Below are 19,638 nucleotides of genomic sequence, written 5' to 3' on the forward strand. Positions count from 1 at the left end.
ATATCATTTGACAAAATTTGATTTTTCGCATGATTTAATCTTTAATGGTATATTTTTCAAAGGTTTATATTACACTTTTAGCGCCAGATAACATATTCTGAAATTTATTTTCACATGAAAACCTTTACTGATTGTAATTTGTCTATATTTATTTTTTCATTGAAATATTACTAATATTTTCCAAGTCTATTTCATTTTCCAGTTTTTAGGAAACAAATTTTCTAAGAACCATCCACTTTTCTAAACTTGTGACATAATATTAAATCTTTTTCAAAGAAAAAAAAATTGTACAGTATCATCTGTCCTTAAGAAATCCACTATAACGTCAACGACTCGTTAGACGTGCAGTGTAGGGAAACAGAATAGTGGATCAATTTTGTCCGTAATTTGATAATATTTGGTAAAATATTATATCTTGTATGAATGTTTTGAATACTGTTAATAATTTTTTCATTTGCGAGAACTTTATTTTCCTGTTATTACGCGAGACAGTGAGCTTGCAAAAAATCATTATTCTCGCTTATAATAGTATTCTTTAAGATTTTATAGAGAAGTGACAACAGTTTGTGAAAATTATGTCTCGCTAATAAAAAAAAATAATGACAATCTCGCCAAAAATTGGTGTCGCAAAATTAAGTGATCTACAGTATTCCTTTACAAGATTGTGAACGCTAACAAAGAGTCACAAATTATACAAAATCTGTGGTTTTAATCTTGTTTTGTACATGTTTAATCAAAGTTTAAACTGAGTCATGTGGCCATACATCCTCCGTCCCCTTAAGGAAACATTTTACAAAAAAAACAAGCTTAATTCACAAACAAAAATAGGCATAATTCTGTGTTTCCTTTGTAAATCAACAAATTAAAAGATGTTAAATTTATTTTCCGATCATTTGAATTACATTAATTGTAAACATCGATATTGATTTTGAAAAAAAAACATCTGAAAATGTGTCGGTGTTCCTTTAAAAATCTCCTCTACTGTTCAAGATGGAAAGAAAGAGAGAGAAAAAGAAAGAGATTGCATGAGAAGAAAAGGCATGGTACTTACACTGTCTTGAAATAGTAGAATGCAATGGTTTATCATCCAATATGTCATAAATGAGTATATCTTTTCCAAGCTTAGAAATAATTCTGGTTAGTATTTCTTTATAAAGACGCGTACGTCCCAAAGGTTCTTCTGTATTCTTTTAAAGTGAAACAGCGGACAAATTTCCCTTTCCGGTAACTTTGAGATCTAAAATATTTCACAGAGCTCTCTAGCGACACTTTAAGTAATTGTCCCTCAATAAAGGGACAAAAGAGACAATTTTTCCTCTTTCTTATGTCTTTAAACATGACCATTTCTTGAAAATCAGTTTTCCTTCTCTTCCAACATGTGTGTAAGTAATCAAACATTGTTTCGTCTTGGACGCCATCTGACGCAAATGTCACTTTTTTGTCTTTAATGAAAACGAACCCTTTGGATTGCAATGTCTGAATGCTTTCGGTTATGCTCTTTAAAATAAGTTTTGTCCCACAAATTTCAAGTACTCTTGTTGTAAAAGTGTCTGTGCTTTCTAGGATAAAGGTATTATCATTACTGCAAAGGAGGAGAAATAAGGCAGCACGTTCCTCATTTGACAACTGCTTGTATTTTTCTACAAAAAAAAAGAAAAATTACTGATACTTTAGTACCATATAAGCAGAATATTCAGTTATTTTAATTTTAGCATTAATAGCGAGAATGTTAAAATCGACAAAATTGAAAATCGCTAAAATTGCACTTAATGTCTTCAAGTGCTCGGCAGCTACTTTTTGATTAGTTTGCTTAAAGATTAACACTCAAACGCATTCACAGAGATGAATAATGTCATTTATTTAAATGACGACATGAAAGAAAATACTTTACACAAAAGAATGGGGATCAGACTAACAAGCTCCGATTGAAATTCAAAATATACGTGATTCCAAAAATACCGGGACAGCATGGAAATAAAAATATAAGTGATCTGCTCAACTATCCACGTTATCCTAGCCCGCTTATCATTGGCTGGAACTTCGCATACCACCGGCGTAAAATCCCAGTCTGCTATACTTATTTTACATAAACTAGCACACATGTAAATACAACGTATTTAAGGATATCCGATCCTCAGCCAGGATGGATAACTCTAAAAATTAATATTTAATTTAAAATGCATCAAAACGAAGCTCGAAAATGAAAATTTTTCATGCATCAATTTTCACTTTATTTCATCTTTATAAGATTAAAGGTTTTTTGGAAGTTTTAAGTATCAGTCACATTATCCAGCGATGGGGTATACGATGAGAAACCGATGCTTTTTTTTGATGAAAATGGCGTGGTTGGAAGTGATCGGAAGGTAACTGAGGCCATTTTGCGAATCGGTGGGGTAATCGGTAGGAAATAATTCGTAGTTAAAATTCAGCGATGTCTCCAACGATGCCTCACATCGCTCCTCATCGACAACCCATCATTAACCCATCTTTCACGGATCGGTTGATGTTTGGCCGAGCATCGTTCAATATCCGTTGAATCTGATGTCATCGGGGGGTTAAGTGGTTTTCAACAGATAACGGCCGATCATTGGTCGATGTTCAAACGATGTTCATTAATGTATGAGCGAAGTAATATGCATCGGCCGATTATCCTGGAACATCGTTTTATGATTAGCAATGCATCGCTCGACCTTTGTAAGTCCGGCCGGCAACCACGCCATTTTTCTCATTGGTTGCCCATCGAATACCCACCGCTGGAAAATGTGACTGATTCTGTAAGGACTACTAAGCCGATGTGGACCGATGTTGGGGCATTGTTAACACCACGGATTACCACCGATTACCACCGGTCTACGGCTACCGGCCGGGAAATGTGACCTATGCATTAGAAAAGGTCTTATAAAGGTTTATATTTGTACACTTTAAAAGGAAAAACATAATTAATACAGTTTATGAGCAATAAGATTTTCTTGAATCAAGCCTTAGATACCAATGATTTTTAGCATGATATGAAATGCGAAGTGATCAGTTGTGTCTTAGAATGATCGCAAAAGCCTTTTACATGTACATGTATTATAGAATACATGACGGAAATATGAGACAACAAGAGGCCCAGGGGCCACAGCGCTCACCTGAGCACATCGGGCTTGAATTTACTCCCTCCCCCCTCCAGGCGTTCATCATTTGAACAAACTAGAATCTACACTACCTGAGGATGATTACATATAAATATCACTAATCATAGCTTTGAAGTACTTGAAAAGAAGATTTTAAAAGGTTTCCCTATATATTCCTATGTAAAACTTGGGTCGGCCATTTTGGCCCCACCCTAGCCCCGGGGGTCATGATTTGAACAAACTTGAATCTGCACTACCTGAGGATGATTCCACATGAGTTTTATCTTTCCTGGCCCAGTGGTTCTGGAGAAGAAGATTTTTCTTATATATTCCTATGTAAAACTTGGGTCGGCCATTTTGGCCCCACCCTTGCCCCGGGGGTCATGATTTGAACAAACTTGAATCTACACTACCTGAGGATGATTCCACATGAGTTTCATCTTTCCTGGCCCAGTTGTTCTGGAGAAGAAGATTTTTAAAGATTCTTCCTATGTATTCCTATGTAAAACTAGGGTCGGCCATTTTGGCCCCACCCTAGCCCCGGGGGTCATGATTTGAACAAACTTGAATCTACACTACCTGAGGATGATTCCACATGAGTTTCATCTTTCCTGGCCCAGTGGTTCTGGAGAAGAAGATTTTTAAAGATTTTTCCTATATATTCCTATGTAAAACTTGGGTCGGCCATTTTGGCCCCACCCTTGCCCCGGGGGTCATGATTTGAACAAACTTGAATCTACACTACCTGAGGATGATTCCACATGAGTTTCATCTTTCCTGGCCCAGTGGTTCTGGAGAAGAAGATTTTTAAAGATTTTTCCTATATATTCCTATGTAAAACTTGGGTCGGCCATTTTGGCCCCACCCTTGCCCCGGGGGTCATGATTTGAACAAACTTGAATCTACACTACCTGAGGGTGATTCCACCTGAGTTTTATCTTTCCTGGCCCAGCGGTTCTAGAGAAGAAGATTTTTTAAAAATGCCATTAATTTTTAACAAATTCATGATTATCTCCCCTTGGAAAAGGGCGTGGCCCTTAATTTGAACAAACTTGAATCCCCTTTACCCAAGGATGCTTTGTGCCAAGTGTGGTTGAAATTGGCCTAGTGGTACTTGAGAAGAAGTCGAAAATGTGAAAAGTTTACAGACGGACAGACAGACGGACGGACACACATTTGGTTATATATTGGGTACATCAAGTCCAAGTCCTATTGGATACTGCTTATTGGATACAAAAAAAGTGTACACACGAGAGAGCATTATTTGGGTAGTTACTGTTCAAATCTTATTGGATATTAATCCCCGTGTCCGTATTTTATTGGGTTTCTTCTTACTGTTTTTTATTCATTTCAAATTTATTATATATTTAATATTTGCTGGTAAATTCAGACAAGACTGAAAACCTTTGGTTTTGAACCCATATTTTTGTCAATTTCTGTGATATAGCTCTTTTATTGTAACACCTAACTAATTTTTTCTTAGCAACAAGGATATACACCTGTATATTTCAAAATAATTAATATTAAAATATATGAATACCTAAGTGCAAAAAAACTGAATTGTGAAAACACAACTCAACACATCTCAGACTCTGTTCAAACTTTCTTGAATAACAAAATTAAGTATTTAAGGAGAAACCTTTTTGAGTCATGACCAATTAATAATAAGCAAATGCCCATTACATGTTGAACAGAATGAAGGTATCCAACAGGCATTGGACAGGTGTCCTATACCTGTTGGGTTGTATTTTGACGAAGGGATTAAACTACCCAAGAACAATTGAACGTGTGTACATTGTCCAATTCTATTTGGGTTTCTTGAATCTCCTCATCAAAATACAACCCAACAGGTAATGGACACCTGTCCAACTCCTCTTGGATATCTACATCTCACCCAACAGGTAATAGACACTTGTCCAGTTCTTCTTGGGTTTCTTGAATTGTTTCATCAGAATACCACCCAACAGGTAATGAACATTTGTCCAACTCCTCTTGGATATCTACATCCCACCCAACAGGCAATCGACACTTGTCTAATTCTTGGAATTCTTGAATTGCATCATCAAAATACAACCCAACAGGTAAAGGACACCTGTCTAACTCCTCTTGGATATCTACATCCCACCCAACAGGTAATGGACACTTGTCCAATTCTTCTTGGGTTTCTTGAATTGTTTCATCAGAATACCACCCAACAGGTAATGGACATCCGTCCAACTCCTCTTGGATATCTACATCCCACCCAACAGGCAATGGACACTTGTCTAATTCTTGGGTTTCTTGAATCTCCTCATAAAATACAACCCAACAGGTAATGGACACCTGTCAAACTCCTCTTGGATATCTACATCCCATCCAACAGGTAATGGACACTTGTCCAATTCTTCTTGGGTTTCTTGAATTGTTTCATCAGAATACCACCCAACAGGTAATGGACATCCGTCCAACTCCTTTGGATATCTACATCTCACCCAACAGGTAATGGACACTTGTCCAATTCTTCTTGGGTTTCTTGAATTGTTTCATCAGAATACCATCCAACAGGTAATGGACATCCGTCCAACTCCTCTTGGATATCTACATCCCACCCAACAGGCAATGGACACTTGTCTAATTCTTGGGTTTCTTGAGAATCCCCTCATCAGAATACTACCCAACATGTAATGGACACCTGTCCAATTCCTCTTGGATATCTTCATCCCTTCAATAGTATAGAAACTAAAAGGTATTGGACATTCTCCTTGGGTTACTCAAATTTTTTTTCATAAGAAAGAAAACCCAATAGGTATTGGACATTGGTTCAGCTCTTCTTGGATATTACAATCCAACATTAGAATAAAACCCAACAGGTGACGTTTACCTGTCCAATTCTTCTTGGGTTACTTATACCCTTCATTAAAATTGTCAAATTTGTCTTGGATATTTATACTCTTGCATTAGATTGCAAACCCTATAAGTATGACATTTACCTTCCCTAGTTGAATTCAAATTTATCTGCATAAGCATACATAAGTCCAAAACATATTTAATACTTTAATTCTAACATTCCACATCTCATTCAGTGTACACTTTACAAATGATAGGAAATATATAAGCATTTTGTGCCTAAACTATTTGGTTTTTAAAGAATTTTATAACCATGTTTGCAAAATTTAAATTTAAATATTGGAACTTGGAGCAAGTCATTACAGGTAGATCAAGATACTGAAAACCATATTGATAAATAGATCACACCCTTAATAAAATATTTGCCTTCAGTTGCTAAGATTGTGTTGTATTATATGGAAAAGTTCTATAATCCTGTTTATTAGAGATACATGTACAATGCATATTTTCCCTGTAATAATAAAAATACTTCTGAGATGTAAAACAATGGATTAAATAGTCACCGATGTTAAAAGATATTACATTATCTCATTAATCTTGTTTGGAAATCACAAACTTAGTTTTGAAGCCGATAAAACAGTGTCGCACCAGAAAACTCAGTTACAAGTACAATGAATGAATTCGTTGTATCAAAACTTTAAAATAATTGATGCACTATATCCAAATCTTTTCGACAAATCGGGATAAAGATATTAAATCAAATCATCACTGTTATAAGTCTTAGAGCTAGAGAAAAGTCATTATATGCCCAAATTTTACATGTAAGACTTTGATCCTATATTTCAATACTGTAAACGTGGAAATTTTGACGATGTGTTAATGTTGACTATATTGACGATTTTTCTTTTCTCGTCAAAATTTACACTCGTCAAACTTCGTTTCATAATTATATATAGCGTCACAACAGACAATGACCACTGTACACCATTACCGCTTAATTTTCTCGGGTTTCCCCTATTAAAATTAAATCAAAGTTACTGTTCATTTTTTTTCTGTAATTAGTTATGAAAACACAGTGATATATAATCATATTTTTTAAAACCATTGAATGTAAACTAGTATACCAAATACTGCATGCGTAAGTATCACACCGACCTTGACCTAGTTCGTCACCTCAGGCAATTTACCGCTTATAATGAACAAATTACAATGCAATTTATTTAATCAAATCTTACACACTTGGATAGGTTGTACAAACTTACACACTGTAGATTGTTTGTAAAAAAAATTCTAAATTTTAGTGATTCCACGCTACCCCTGTATGCCTGTAAATTCAAAGATACATAACTCATGATTAAATATTTCGTCAAAATTAACATTCGTCAATTTTCGCAAACAAAAAATCGTCAATTTTTCACCTCGTCAATATAACCACGTTTACAGTAAATGTCAAAATGGTTTTATTTTTGTTTCTGTTCAATACTTTCTTCTTCAGGGTCTCTCATGGCCTATACTGTATGATACCTCCATTGACCCTGCTCTTTTATATTGCCATATGTTTATCCAGTAGCAGTGGTTATGCTCAGGCAATCTTTGAAATATTCCTCATTTCATGCATCTCCTTCAGTTCTGCCTCTGTCCATTTTATTCATTCTGCAATTAGATAAAGGCATTTCTTTGCTGTATAAAACATATTTTTCTTGACTACAGCAAGATCACCCTTTATGCTGATCAAACCCAACCAAAAAGTAGAAGTATATTTCTTATTCAGAAATATGTATTGATAAATAAAATGGAAGAACAATTAAATTTTATCAACTCTTTTTTTTCTTCTATGTCTAACTGCATCTTCATTCTACCCCCCATCCGCCATAATTTTATCAAAATGGAATCATCATTCAACACACAAAACGATGTTGCATATAAATTAGACAGTATGTTAGTTTCTGATTGTTAAGAAGAAGATTTTAAAAAGATTTTACACCTATTCCTTGCAAATTTTAGACTTCTAATGTAACACTATCAGTACATTAGGGGTACATAATCTTCAAAAACATCTCTACACTTAATGATAAAGCTTTCACATTAGTATTGTTTTTAGCCCAATGGTTCTGCTAAAGAGGATTTAAAATTGACCCAAACCTTACTAACTGCTTTGAAATTATATTGACAGGGACAGAGACAAACTTGACACTCCATCCCCCCTTCCTGGGGTATGCTTTGCACAAAATTTAATTGAAATTGATTAAGCTGGATAGAAGTTAAAAATATGAAAAATTACAGTCAAACAGGTTATGAATAACTTTCAGCACATCAGACATGAAGTAGTGATCCTTAAATAAAATACACCTATAAGATGAAGCTGTTTTATTCCTTTGAAGTGATATCTAGTATTGTTTCTTTTCCTGCATGCCACCTCTATCAGAACAAAATGTTATACATGTATTAACATAACCTATGACCGTATAGTACCCCAGTATTTACTTTACAATTAATTAAGTTCTGGAACCAACCCTCAGATGCCCTTAAAACAAATGATTCTAAACTGGCAAAGGTAAAGGGCATCTGAAGAATTTAAAATAGAATGATAGTACGAACAAGCAAACAATGTGCACGAAAATGTTGGCAAACACTAGAAAAAATACTAAGGTACTTTCTCAAACTTAACATGAATACTAAAGAGGTTTTATGTAGCTGTATTGCACATACCAAAAGCTTTCCTGTAGTTAAAGGTTGGTTGCCTAGTAGTAATGTAGTATGTACAAGTTTTCCCTCTATCTCTTCTAATTTAAGAAGCGAAAATGTCTCTAAAAATCTTATGGTTGGCATGAAGTATTCCTGTTCATTTTACTGATTACCTACAATTATCCTATTTCTGTGGGTCATCTTCTGATGGGTGTGTTCTCTGCAATGTTCACAATTGAAGTTCCTGTTTGACCTGTTACATATTGAAAATCCTCAATGAACATGATTATGGTTTTAATTTCCATTGTAATTATTGATTACTTTCATAAAAAAAATCTAAACCAATTTATTGTAACATAATACTTAGGAAAATATTTATGCAATATCAATGGAAAAAAGGAATCATTATCTCCAGTTATCCTAAAATCACAGGTAAGCATTAATAATATAAATTCACATACGTAAACCCATTAGCTTTTTGTGCTATTAAATCATAGTCATCGCTGTGCAATAAAGGAAATCAAGTACTAATCCACAGTTTTGTGGCAATAAAGTTACTATCCCCTAGTAAAAAGTGACAAGCCCAAATAAAGAGGCAAAAATTAAAAAGTAACATTGAAAAAAAGGTTCATCGTGAAAAAAGTCAGGGGCCTGTTTCATCAAAAGTCGTAAAGTTAAGCCTTAATTAACTTAGGAGTACTTCTGGGGCCCGTTTCATCAAAAGTCGTAGATTTAAGCCTTAACTTAGGCGTACTTCCAGGGCTTACGCCAAAATTTAGTCGGGCGTAATTTGCGTTTCACCAATTGGCGTAAGTCTAGTCGTAAAAGATACGCTTAGTCGCAGGACTAAGTCCTTGACAACGCAGCATTGCGCAGGCGCTAAAACATAAACATTGTCCACTGTGTTAAAACATATAATGTGTAATACTGTAGCACGACAAAGTACAGAGTAACACAAATTATAGATTAATGAATACCTGCACTGATTGAAACATGCAATGCATGGAGTAATGTAGGAGATATATGCATTTTATAAGAAATCGATTTTCGTTTTTTTCTTTTTAAATTTCAATAATAAAAGTCATACATTGAAAGAAAGAAAATGATCGTACATGTGCATGTATTTCTGTATAAAGCTAATCCATTTATTTTGGAATTTTACAGCCCCCCCCCTTTCCGAAATTGAAACAAATTCATGCCTTCGCCTTTGATAATAAATTTCAAACTTTGATACATACCGATTCTACTGAAAAATAATAATGATTAAGTTTGAGACAGTTTAAGATTTTTTAAAAATTATTTTTATAAGAAATGTATACTTGCAAGCAAAAATAATGTATAAAAAGTTTACATATGTATCCATATTGAGTCAAGAAATAAATTTTACACATCTACTACTAATGTACACGTAAGACAATCCTTTCTAAGTCTATTAAATTTTTGTCAATTCAAATGATTCATTATAATATTATTATTGTTTATTAAAATGGCACAAAGGTTCAGAAAACAATTTCGAATACTAGTTAAAATTGATGTGCCGTTTTTCAAGTACGCAGAGAGAGAGAGAGACCGAGAGCGCCAGACAGAGAGAGAGCGACCGAGAAAGAGACGGAGAGAGAGAGAGAGAGAGAAAGAGATTCCAAAAAATTACTACAAAGGTAGTCTTACATAACTTCTCTGCTTGTATGATCTCTGTCTTTAAAAATAATTTACAGTTAGTCTTTATTTGCTTTTCATTAAAATGTAGGTTATGCAGGAAATTAAAAAAAATGCATATTTTTATCCTATATGTGCTTTATATGAGCTCAGATTATCTCAGAGGATGTAAGATTTACTTTTTCAGACGAAATCATGAAAAAATAAAGATAGATGTCTTCTGCATCAATATTAATTTTGTCCGAGAAAAAAATATTTTAGGAATAATTCATTTCTTGAATTGTGTATAATCATCGTGTTACATCGATATAATAAAAGTAATATTTTCCCTATTTAAAAATCTCTTATTGTCTATATGAGACTCCCTGCGGGTTGCGTTTCTATTAAAATATAAGTACGTTATTAGTTTACTTCAATCAAACCAAATGGTTGTAACAGCCCCCCCCCACCCCTCCCCACTTCATAGTATGTACAATTAAATAATGCAATGTTTGTATTTTAAAACTGCTTAGAACCGTACTTTTTCTTTAGAACTCGCTAAATTGTTTTAAAATAATTAAAATTGCTTAATTTTAACTTTACGCCCGAACTTACGCCTACCCTTGAGTAGACGTAAAAGTTTGGCCTAAATTTAGTCAGGCGTAACGATACACTCTTTAATGAAACGCAAATCTTCGTGCTAGTCTCGACTTTACGCCGGCGTAGCGCTACGACTGGGCGTACGACCTTTGATGAAACGGGCCCCTGGGGATTATGCCAAAATTTAGTTGGGCGTAATTTGCATTTCACCAAGTGGCGTAAGTCTAGTCGTAAAAGATACGCTTAGTCACAGGACTAAGTCCTTAACAACGTTGCATTGCGCAGTCCCAAAAACATAAACATTGCCCAAAGCGTACAAACATGTATAAGTTGTAGCACGTCAAAGTACAGAATAACACAAGTTATAGATAAATTAATACTTGCACTAATTGAAACATGCATGGGTTTATAGTGTTATGTAAGAGACATGCATCTTTTAAGAAACCAATTTTTTACAATATTTCAATAATAAAAGTCTAATAAATTGAAAGGATGAAAAGGACAGTACATGTACTTGTTTTCGGAATTAAGCAAAACTATTCATTTTGGAAATTTAATTACAGCCATACCCCCTCTTCCCGAAATTGATACAGTAACAATAATTTATTACCACTTTCAAAAATCTCTTATTGTCTATGAGACCCCAACCCCCTCCCTGGGTTGGGGTCTATGATTCGCCGGGAACATCACTTGTCCCAGATACCTAAGAAAATACATTGTAATTACTTTCGTCCTTAACTCAGTAATCTGTACATTCAATGTTAATTAATCTGCAAATTCGGGAGATTCTGAACCCTCTCTCCGACCCCCTCTGGATCCACGCATGTTTGTATTTTTTTGTTGTTGTTGTTGTTGTAATTTTTGTTTTTCAGAAAATATGCTGTTGGAAAAATATTTTTCAAAATAGACAACTTAAATGAGTCTCTTTTTAGTAAATGAAAAAGAAACTAGAGGTACCGTAAGCAATAAAAGATAAAAGATATCCCCCCGCCTTCCATATAAATATAAAGGCAGTGTCCATGTTTTGCTGTGGGAAACCCAAAATATGTGTCGGATCAAAAAGTACAATAAGGCACAATGGCAATATATAATAAAGATTCTGTGAAAATTTCACCAAATTTCAATCAGTGATATGAAAGGAGTTGCGGATAGAGATGGGTACCCCCAAAGCGTAACAGATGGACGGACGTACATCCCGATTACTAAATAGTATATACATGTACATACACATGTACCGTCCCGCTTTTCAAGCGGGGTGTAGAAATACAGTTATATATGTAAATTGATTTACAATACCTTAGACACTCAATACCCAATAAAATGTGTATGAATGCATTGTCAAAACGTAAGAAATCTCTAATAAGACAATCTTTTCTTCTCAGCAGAAATTTATCAAAATATTATTTGAGTACATTATTACTCAATTCAACTACGTCCCCAGGTAGTTGTAACAACACCCCCCTCCCCCTCTTCATAATATGTATAATAAAATAATGAATTGTTTGTATTTTAAATTCTTCTTAGAACCTTACTTTTTTTCCTTAGAACTCGCTAAAATTAATAAAAAGGCCTTATTTTAACTTTACGCCCTAACTTACGCCTACCCATGAGTAGACGTAAAATTTTGGCCTAAATTTAGTCAGGCGTAACGATACACTCTTTAATGAAATGCAAATATTCGTGCTAGTCCCAACTTTACGCCGGCGTAGCGCTACGACTGGGAGTACGACCTTTGATTAAACGGGCCCCTGGGTATTAACTACAAATGATTCTTTTTAAAATTAAAGTTTAATTTTATTTTTGCTAGTAAAATTTAATCATATATAGATTAATGATTTAAAAAAAAATGAAAAAAAGACTTTAAATATTCCTTTTCTGGTTGTTCACTAGTTCGTCTAATTAAAACGAAGCAAAAATCATTTTGTTTTCATCTTGAATCATTTAAAGCCATATATGGCGTATGTACAATGAAAATTATTAGACTAAAATTATAAGAACATATTATCTGTATCATTACTTTATATAAACATGATAAAGATCTAAGTCAATTGCGTTATAAAGATATCAAAATTTACTTTGGATTTTCGGAATTTTCTCCTACTTGGAAGAAAATACAAAAGATTTAAATAACACATTACAGAGAAGATAAAACGAGGTGTTCTCCGTGCTCTGAATTGTATGAAAAGCTTTAATTTAAATGTATTGACTATATTTCTTTACTTAATTTTGTATTTTTCAAAAATATATTTTTTTGATCAGTTACGCCATATATGGCTTTAAAAAAAACGCTTCATAAATGCATGACACTTATCATTGAGCTGATTGAGTAAATGTATATAATTTAATAATGTGATATCTGTGAGGCATATATGTAAAAGCAAATATTGCTATAGTAAACAAAGGAAAGGGGGCAATTCAAATTAGGAAATAAAAGATCGTTTCAAGTAAATCAGTCTTGTAGTTCTGCAAAATGGATGCAGTTGTGGAGATTTATGGATAATATGAGCATGCTGTCTGGAATATTTCCATATTAGGGAATTTAATAGCAAAAAAGAGTGAAAATACCGGTGGTGCTTTTCATGTATTACATGTGTATTTTAAAATTCATAATAGCCCAAGGGGATTCCTCTGTGCAGAAAACCACTAGCCCCATCCTCAAAAATGGAAGCCCCGGGTGTAGCGCGATGCTAATTACACACCCATCATGTGAAATAGTTAAAGTTGCCCTATATCAATTTCAGTATTGTTTTAAATTAATTAAAACAAATGACAAAAACAATAATTAAAAAAATCAAAATAAAGCAGACACTCAGTCAAAATCAAAGACAGAAAGAAGCACTGTTTTGACTGAAAGATTTTCAGTAATACAGTGAATCTCTTAAGTTACATATCAGATGAGATAAACTTACATACAATTATTTAGTGGTTGTCAATTATCCTATTTATCATCATCTCAGCTCACTTTGCGATTGTAATACTGTCTACATGAACCGATGATTTACAGCTGATTTATGAACACACGATTGTTAAAATTTTCATTTCCCTATCCAATATATATTGTCAGAACATACTTAGTTGTTTATGAAATAAAATTAAATAATAAACACTTTCGATTTATTAAAGATTATCTAACAATATACGATCATTTACTAAATACTTCTCGCCCTCAAGCGAGTGAAAAAGACAGAGAAAATTCAAAATACAAACAAGTGCAACTTAGGATTAATTGTTCCGATATCTATTTTAATTTTGTGCACAATTGTTTTCAAAATTACATTAAAATCAATTTTCCTTAAACAAGAACCCAGCAATAGATAAATATTAATCGAATAAACTTACCTTTTCTCTTGTCAATCAGACAATCTTGTTGACATTAAGTGTTTCTTAGTCGCCATATTTTTTTCCATAAAAACAAACGTTGTTATGATCAGGATCAACGGAAGTTGAATTTCGGAACTCTCGAGAATTTAGAGTTCCGAATGTAAAACTGAAACAACAAAACACGGTGCGTCCGTGAAAGCAACTTTTTTGGACACTTTTTTGGACAAATCGTCGTGTCCAAGTTTTGTTGGGTACTAACCTGCAAATACCCAATTAGGGTGTTTTAAGCATATTCAGCGACATTTCTTGTTGGGTATACCCAATAAGCAAAAAGTACCCAATAAGTACAATCTTGGCATGAAAAATACCCAATAAATGCACTCTCGTAAACACGGACGGACAGACAGACGGACAGACAGACGGACGCCGGACAAAATGTGATCAGAAAAGCTCACTTGAGCCTTCGGCTCAGGTGATCTAAAAAATTCTCAAATAAGTTTAAAAATCATTACAATATCTCTGAATGCCTGGATACCTATCGTTTTTTTTAACCTTAAACATATTTGCTTATCACCCTGCAATAAGGAATGCATTATGATATTCCAATTCGCTTTTTCTGCAAAAATATTGCAGATTATACAATTTTCCCTTATTAATATGATTAACTTTAATCTACAACTTTAAATAAATATTGTGGATAAATTTATATAACTTTGTGGATTCAGAGAAACTTTTATGAGTATTTTTGATTACCTAATTGCTAATTTTTATACCTGAGGATCGGAATACTTAATACATAAATAACGCATTTAATACACAAATCATAATTATAACTGATGTTGTGTTTTACTTATAATTACTGCTTTTGGGGCCATTTTAAAATGGCTAATTAAAGAAGAAGGTACGATTTGGGCTTTTTTGTGCTATGCAATAGTTGAATAGATGATAAATCATGAATGTATGACATGGAAAAGGAACATTATGGAAATATGAAGTCGTTGATAGTATATTGTATTGACACCGCGCTACAAATAAAAAAGCCAAATTTTGCTCTCGTTACAATTTCCACTTTTACGGTATTTCTTGAATTCAAAAGCATAATTTTTTACCAGACCTTGTAACTTACATATTTTAACAGTCTAAGTACAATGAAAACAAAGATAAAATTCTGTTTCTTGTGTACACGTTAAATATGTTGAGATTAGAAATATATATTTACATATTCAAACATAGGGAAAGGATTTATTTCCAAAAGCACTGATCAAACTAAATTTAATTTTTTTGTCTTAAGTTTTATGTGATTGTAAAAATTTCAAAGGGGTGCAGATATCTATAATCCATATAAACACCGGAAAATGTTTTGCAAGAAGACAGAAGAAAACGGAATATTGCATATTGATTTTCGATTAGATTACACTGAAACTTTTTCTTAATATCGCCATGTGAGAATTTCCACTAATACTCAGTAACCCCCTAGCATAAAGTTTCCGTAATTTGATCATTGCCTTAAGAGATACGGAAGTTAAATATGCTTTTTACAAAATATTACTCTGTTAAACACTGTACATGTATATTGAGTTGAATCGATTAGAGACAGTAAAATTTCCCTATTACCAATCTAATGTTACAAGTTTATTACATACTGTATTTCACTTACTAATGTATGCAGGGTACGTATTAAAATGATTGGTGAAGATGCGATAATGCCATGTACCGATGAAGGGTTTCACTCAACACTCTTAGTCGTTCAGTAGCTTGGGTTTTTATTGCGTTTAAAGGTCTATGTCTTTCACTGTTAAAGCAAGAGAACTTATCAAATAAACACTCACTACCAATATCAAAAGTTTTACAACTGATGTATCGCCGCGGAGAAAATAGAACATGGTTTACACTTTTCACAAATAAACAGTTGTTGGTTTTTAAAAACGCATGGTTTTGAGCTTTTCTCTCTTAATTTAATATCCATTTTTGTTGTATAAATATTTTCAGTTTAATATGAATAAGTTATGATTTTCGAGTGATTTTTGACTTTGAAACTTGAGCACTGCTTTGTTTTAAAAATAAAATGACTGACTGTACCATTGGTCTTAACTGTATTTTCGTACTGTACATAACTGGATTTTCACAACACCTTATGTTTGCGAAAGCGTCATTTACGCTTAATTAGCGAGACAAAATTTTCACGAATTGTAGTTTTTGTTCTATATGATCTTAAGAAAAGTTATTATACAAAAACGATAAATCTTTCAGCTATTAGACTTAAAGTCTAAAGTTGCGTTTTTAAGTCAAATGAATTTTTGACATTGGCCTTTTATTTTTTTCCTCAGAATAAATCAAGATCCATATAAAAGACAGAAGATACAAACATATTTTTTTTCTTTAAAGAAGACTTGATATCAAGTCACAAGTTTCGAAAAGTGAAAAATGAAATATACTTTGCAAACATATTAAGTAATATTTCAATATGATTACAAATATGGACTAAACACTCTCAATAAAGGATTACAGTTGAAAACAAATTTCAAAATATGTTACCTTGGTGGTAAAAGTGTAATATTAAATTTAGAAAAACATACAAGGCGAGCTGAATTCTATTAGGAAAAGCAAAATGGTAAACATCAAATTGATATTGCTGATTTTTTATCATTTTGCTTTTCCTCATTCAATTCATCCGGCTTGGTATTTTTAAAATAAAGTTTATATTACACTTTTAGCACCAAGGTAACATTTTCAACTGTAAACCTTTATTGAGTGTGATTTGTCTCTATTTGTTTTTTATTGAGATATTGCCAAATTTTTTTAAGTTTAATCCATTTTCAGTTCTTAGGATAAAAAATTCTAAGAATTATTTACTATTCTAAACTTTTGACAAGATATTAAGTCTCATCCAAAGACAAAGTGTATGTGTATCATCTGTTTTTTTTTTTTTTTTTTTTTGACAAAGACGACGTCACTATATGTACATGAGTGATAAATTCCCGATTGGGACGTAAAACAATATGAAATCAGTTGACTAATCTGTATCTTAAACTTAACTTAATCTGATGGAAAATAGCTTTCGATATAACATTTATTTACCTGAAATCTCTGTTTTCCACACTTCGTAACCATCAAGGCGTATTCCAACTATTAAAAAAAATACATAAATGTACATTTATGTTATGTGAATGTACACAAAAAATTCGTAGATTGGGAAAGAAGTCAATGTTGGATTAAAGAATTAATGATGAAAAGTGTGCATCAAACACCTAAGCAGTGCTAATTTCAATTCAGTGAATCAGTAAAGGAAAAATTACAAGTACAATTGCTGGAAAAATAGCCAAAACACAGTAGTTGCATGTTGCACATATTTTATGCAAATATATGTATATTAATATTACTTTTAGTCACAGGGACATTTACGAGGAATGACGACTTTAACAGTTGATGACTTACTTACGTACTTCTCGAAGAAGTCCATTAAGCAAGTTTATTTTTTTTTTGTCTTCAGCAAAAATATTCTGTTGTAGCCAAACATGAAGATAAAATCCAGATCGAGAGTCATACTTTTTTTTATTTCTATATTTTTTTTACTTATTTTATTTATTTATTTATTTGTATGCCCCTGCAAACGAAGTGTCGGGGGTATATATTTTTTTTCGTGTCCATCCGTCTCTCTCTCTCTCTCTCTCTCTCTCTCTCTCTCTCTTTGTCTGTCTGTCTAGTTGTTTGTCTGTTTGTCCGCAAAAACTGTAACCTGGCCCATAACTTTTGATTCAATGAAGTCATGGCTTTCATATTTCACACGGGTATTCCTCACGACAAGACCTTTCTTAGGGCACCACAAAATTTGACCTTGTGACCTTGACCTTGGAGTTTGACCTACTTTTCCATGAAAATTTAAAACCTTTACTTTAACCATATCTTTTGAACAGTAGGTACCAGAGTGTTTATTCTCCACATACGTATTATTTGTTGCAAGACTTTTTATTTGATAATAACAACCTTGACCTTCTAGATTTTTGTAACTGTGAAAAAACTTTAACCTTGGCAATAACTTTTGAACAGTAAGGGATAGAGCTTTCATACTTCGATCCTTATGAAAAGACCTTTCATAGAATATCAAGTACTTTGACGATTTTGAATTTGACCTTTTGAGTTTGACCTACTTTAAAAAAAAACAACCTTGACCATTGCTTTTAAAGGGTTAGGACTAGTGCTTTCATATATTTCACATATTCAATCCTTCTGACAAGACCTTTTATTTGATAACAAGAATGGTTGACCCTTTGACCTTTACCGTAGGGTTTAACCTACTTTTGAAAAAAATTAATCTGGCCATAACTTCTGAACGGCTAGGGCTAGGGCTTCTATATTCTACAGAAACTTAAAAATTGGTGTACTTTCAAATTTCACGATTGTTTTCCAATAAGAATACCTTACTTTTGGTACCAAATAATTAATTTGCATATAAGAAAAGTTTAAACTTTGCTGTGTTGCTCTACGGGGGCATTATTGCTTCACAAACATCGTCCGTCCATACGATTTTAACTCAGCACGAAAGGCACTTTGTGAGAAAACTTGATTCAAACAGAATTTCAAGCGAACGTTTTTTTTTAATTTTAAGAAACTCATTTTTTTAATTGGTTTTCAATACTCTAAAAATCGTGCACATTATTTTTACTAAATTCTTCAAACATTTAACTCAAGGACGTATAGATTAAACCAAAACGTCCAAATTTCGCATAGTATATGTTGGAAAGTACTTTAATCTCATCTGAATCAAGCTCTTGCAAAAAGATTTCTTCACTGTCCTCCTCCTGTATTGAATCACTCTTTGTCGCCTCTGAGTGTCTTTTTCGCTGTTGTTTTCCGATAATGAGCCTGTTGTCGTCCTGTTTTCATTTAAGAGGCCATGCCAGTAAGCATTGAGCTTTGAATGGAAAGTCAAAATTTTTAATTTTCTTGAAATCAGTGTTTATGGATTATTTCCATCACAATTAAACAAAAAAATACAAAAATACTGATTTTAACCATAACGACACTGTCGTATCCAAGGAAAAACATTTCCTTAGTTACCAAAATAGATTTTTTACTTTCAAAACAGGCAAATATTGCCATAAAAAGAGTATATATGCACATAAATGTTGTTAAAAGATTGTTTGTAATTACTCTTTCCTTAAAGAGGACTTAATTCTAAGTTCTTAGGTGACCAACTCATTATGATTACATTTTTTCAGTACGTTGCTATAGTGATGGGAAGAAGAGATATGATTTGAACAAAAAATAGTTGAATTTGCACCATTTTTTGAAAGGCTTTTAAAAAAATGCTGTGCAACTACTTATAAACTCTTTAGTGTGATTTTGTTAGGGTTAGGTTAATTAGAGAATTAAAAAAATAAAATTGGGTAGACAATCAAAAACAATGTTGCTATGGAGATTCAAATATATGCAAATTTAGGCATTCATAGATGAT

The 19,638-nt window shown here is 33.0% G+C and overlaps 1 protein-coding gene across 1 annotated transcript; it reads right to left on the minus strand.

The window, feature by feature from the left end:
- Positions 1–1,149: 1,149 nt before the first annotated feature.
- Positions 1,150–17,643, minus strand: LOC134238740 (uncharacterized). The gene is made up of 3 exons (XM_062720863.1): positions 17,619–17,643; positions 17,262–17,309; positions 1,150–1,640 (listed from the first exon to the last, which is right to left on the minus strand). Exons 1-3 carry the CDS (start codon positions 17,641–17,643, stop codon positions 1,150–1,152), a joined length of 564 nt encoding a protein of 187 aa, XP_062576847.1.
- Between the last annotated feature and the right edge of the window lie 1,995 nt (positions 17,644–19,638).

This window comes from Saccostrea cucullata, unplaced genomic scaffold (assembly GCF_032062105.1).
Source record: "Saccostrea cucullata isolate Sc308-1 unplaced genomic scaffold, CSIRO_AGI_Scuc_v1 ctg10190, whole genome shotgun sequence".
In the NCBI taxonomy this organism is placed as follows: domain Eukaryota; kingdom Metazoa; phylum Mollusca; class Bivalvia; order Ostreida; family Ostreidae; genus Saccostrea; species Saccostrea cuccullata.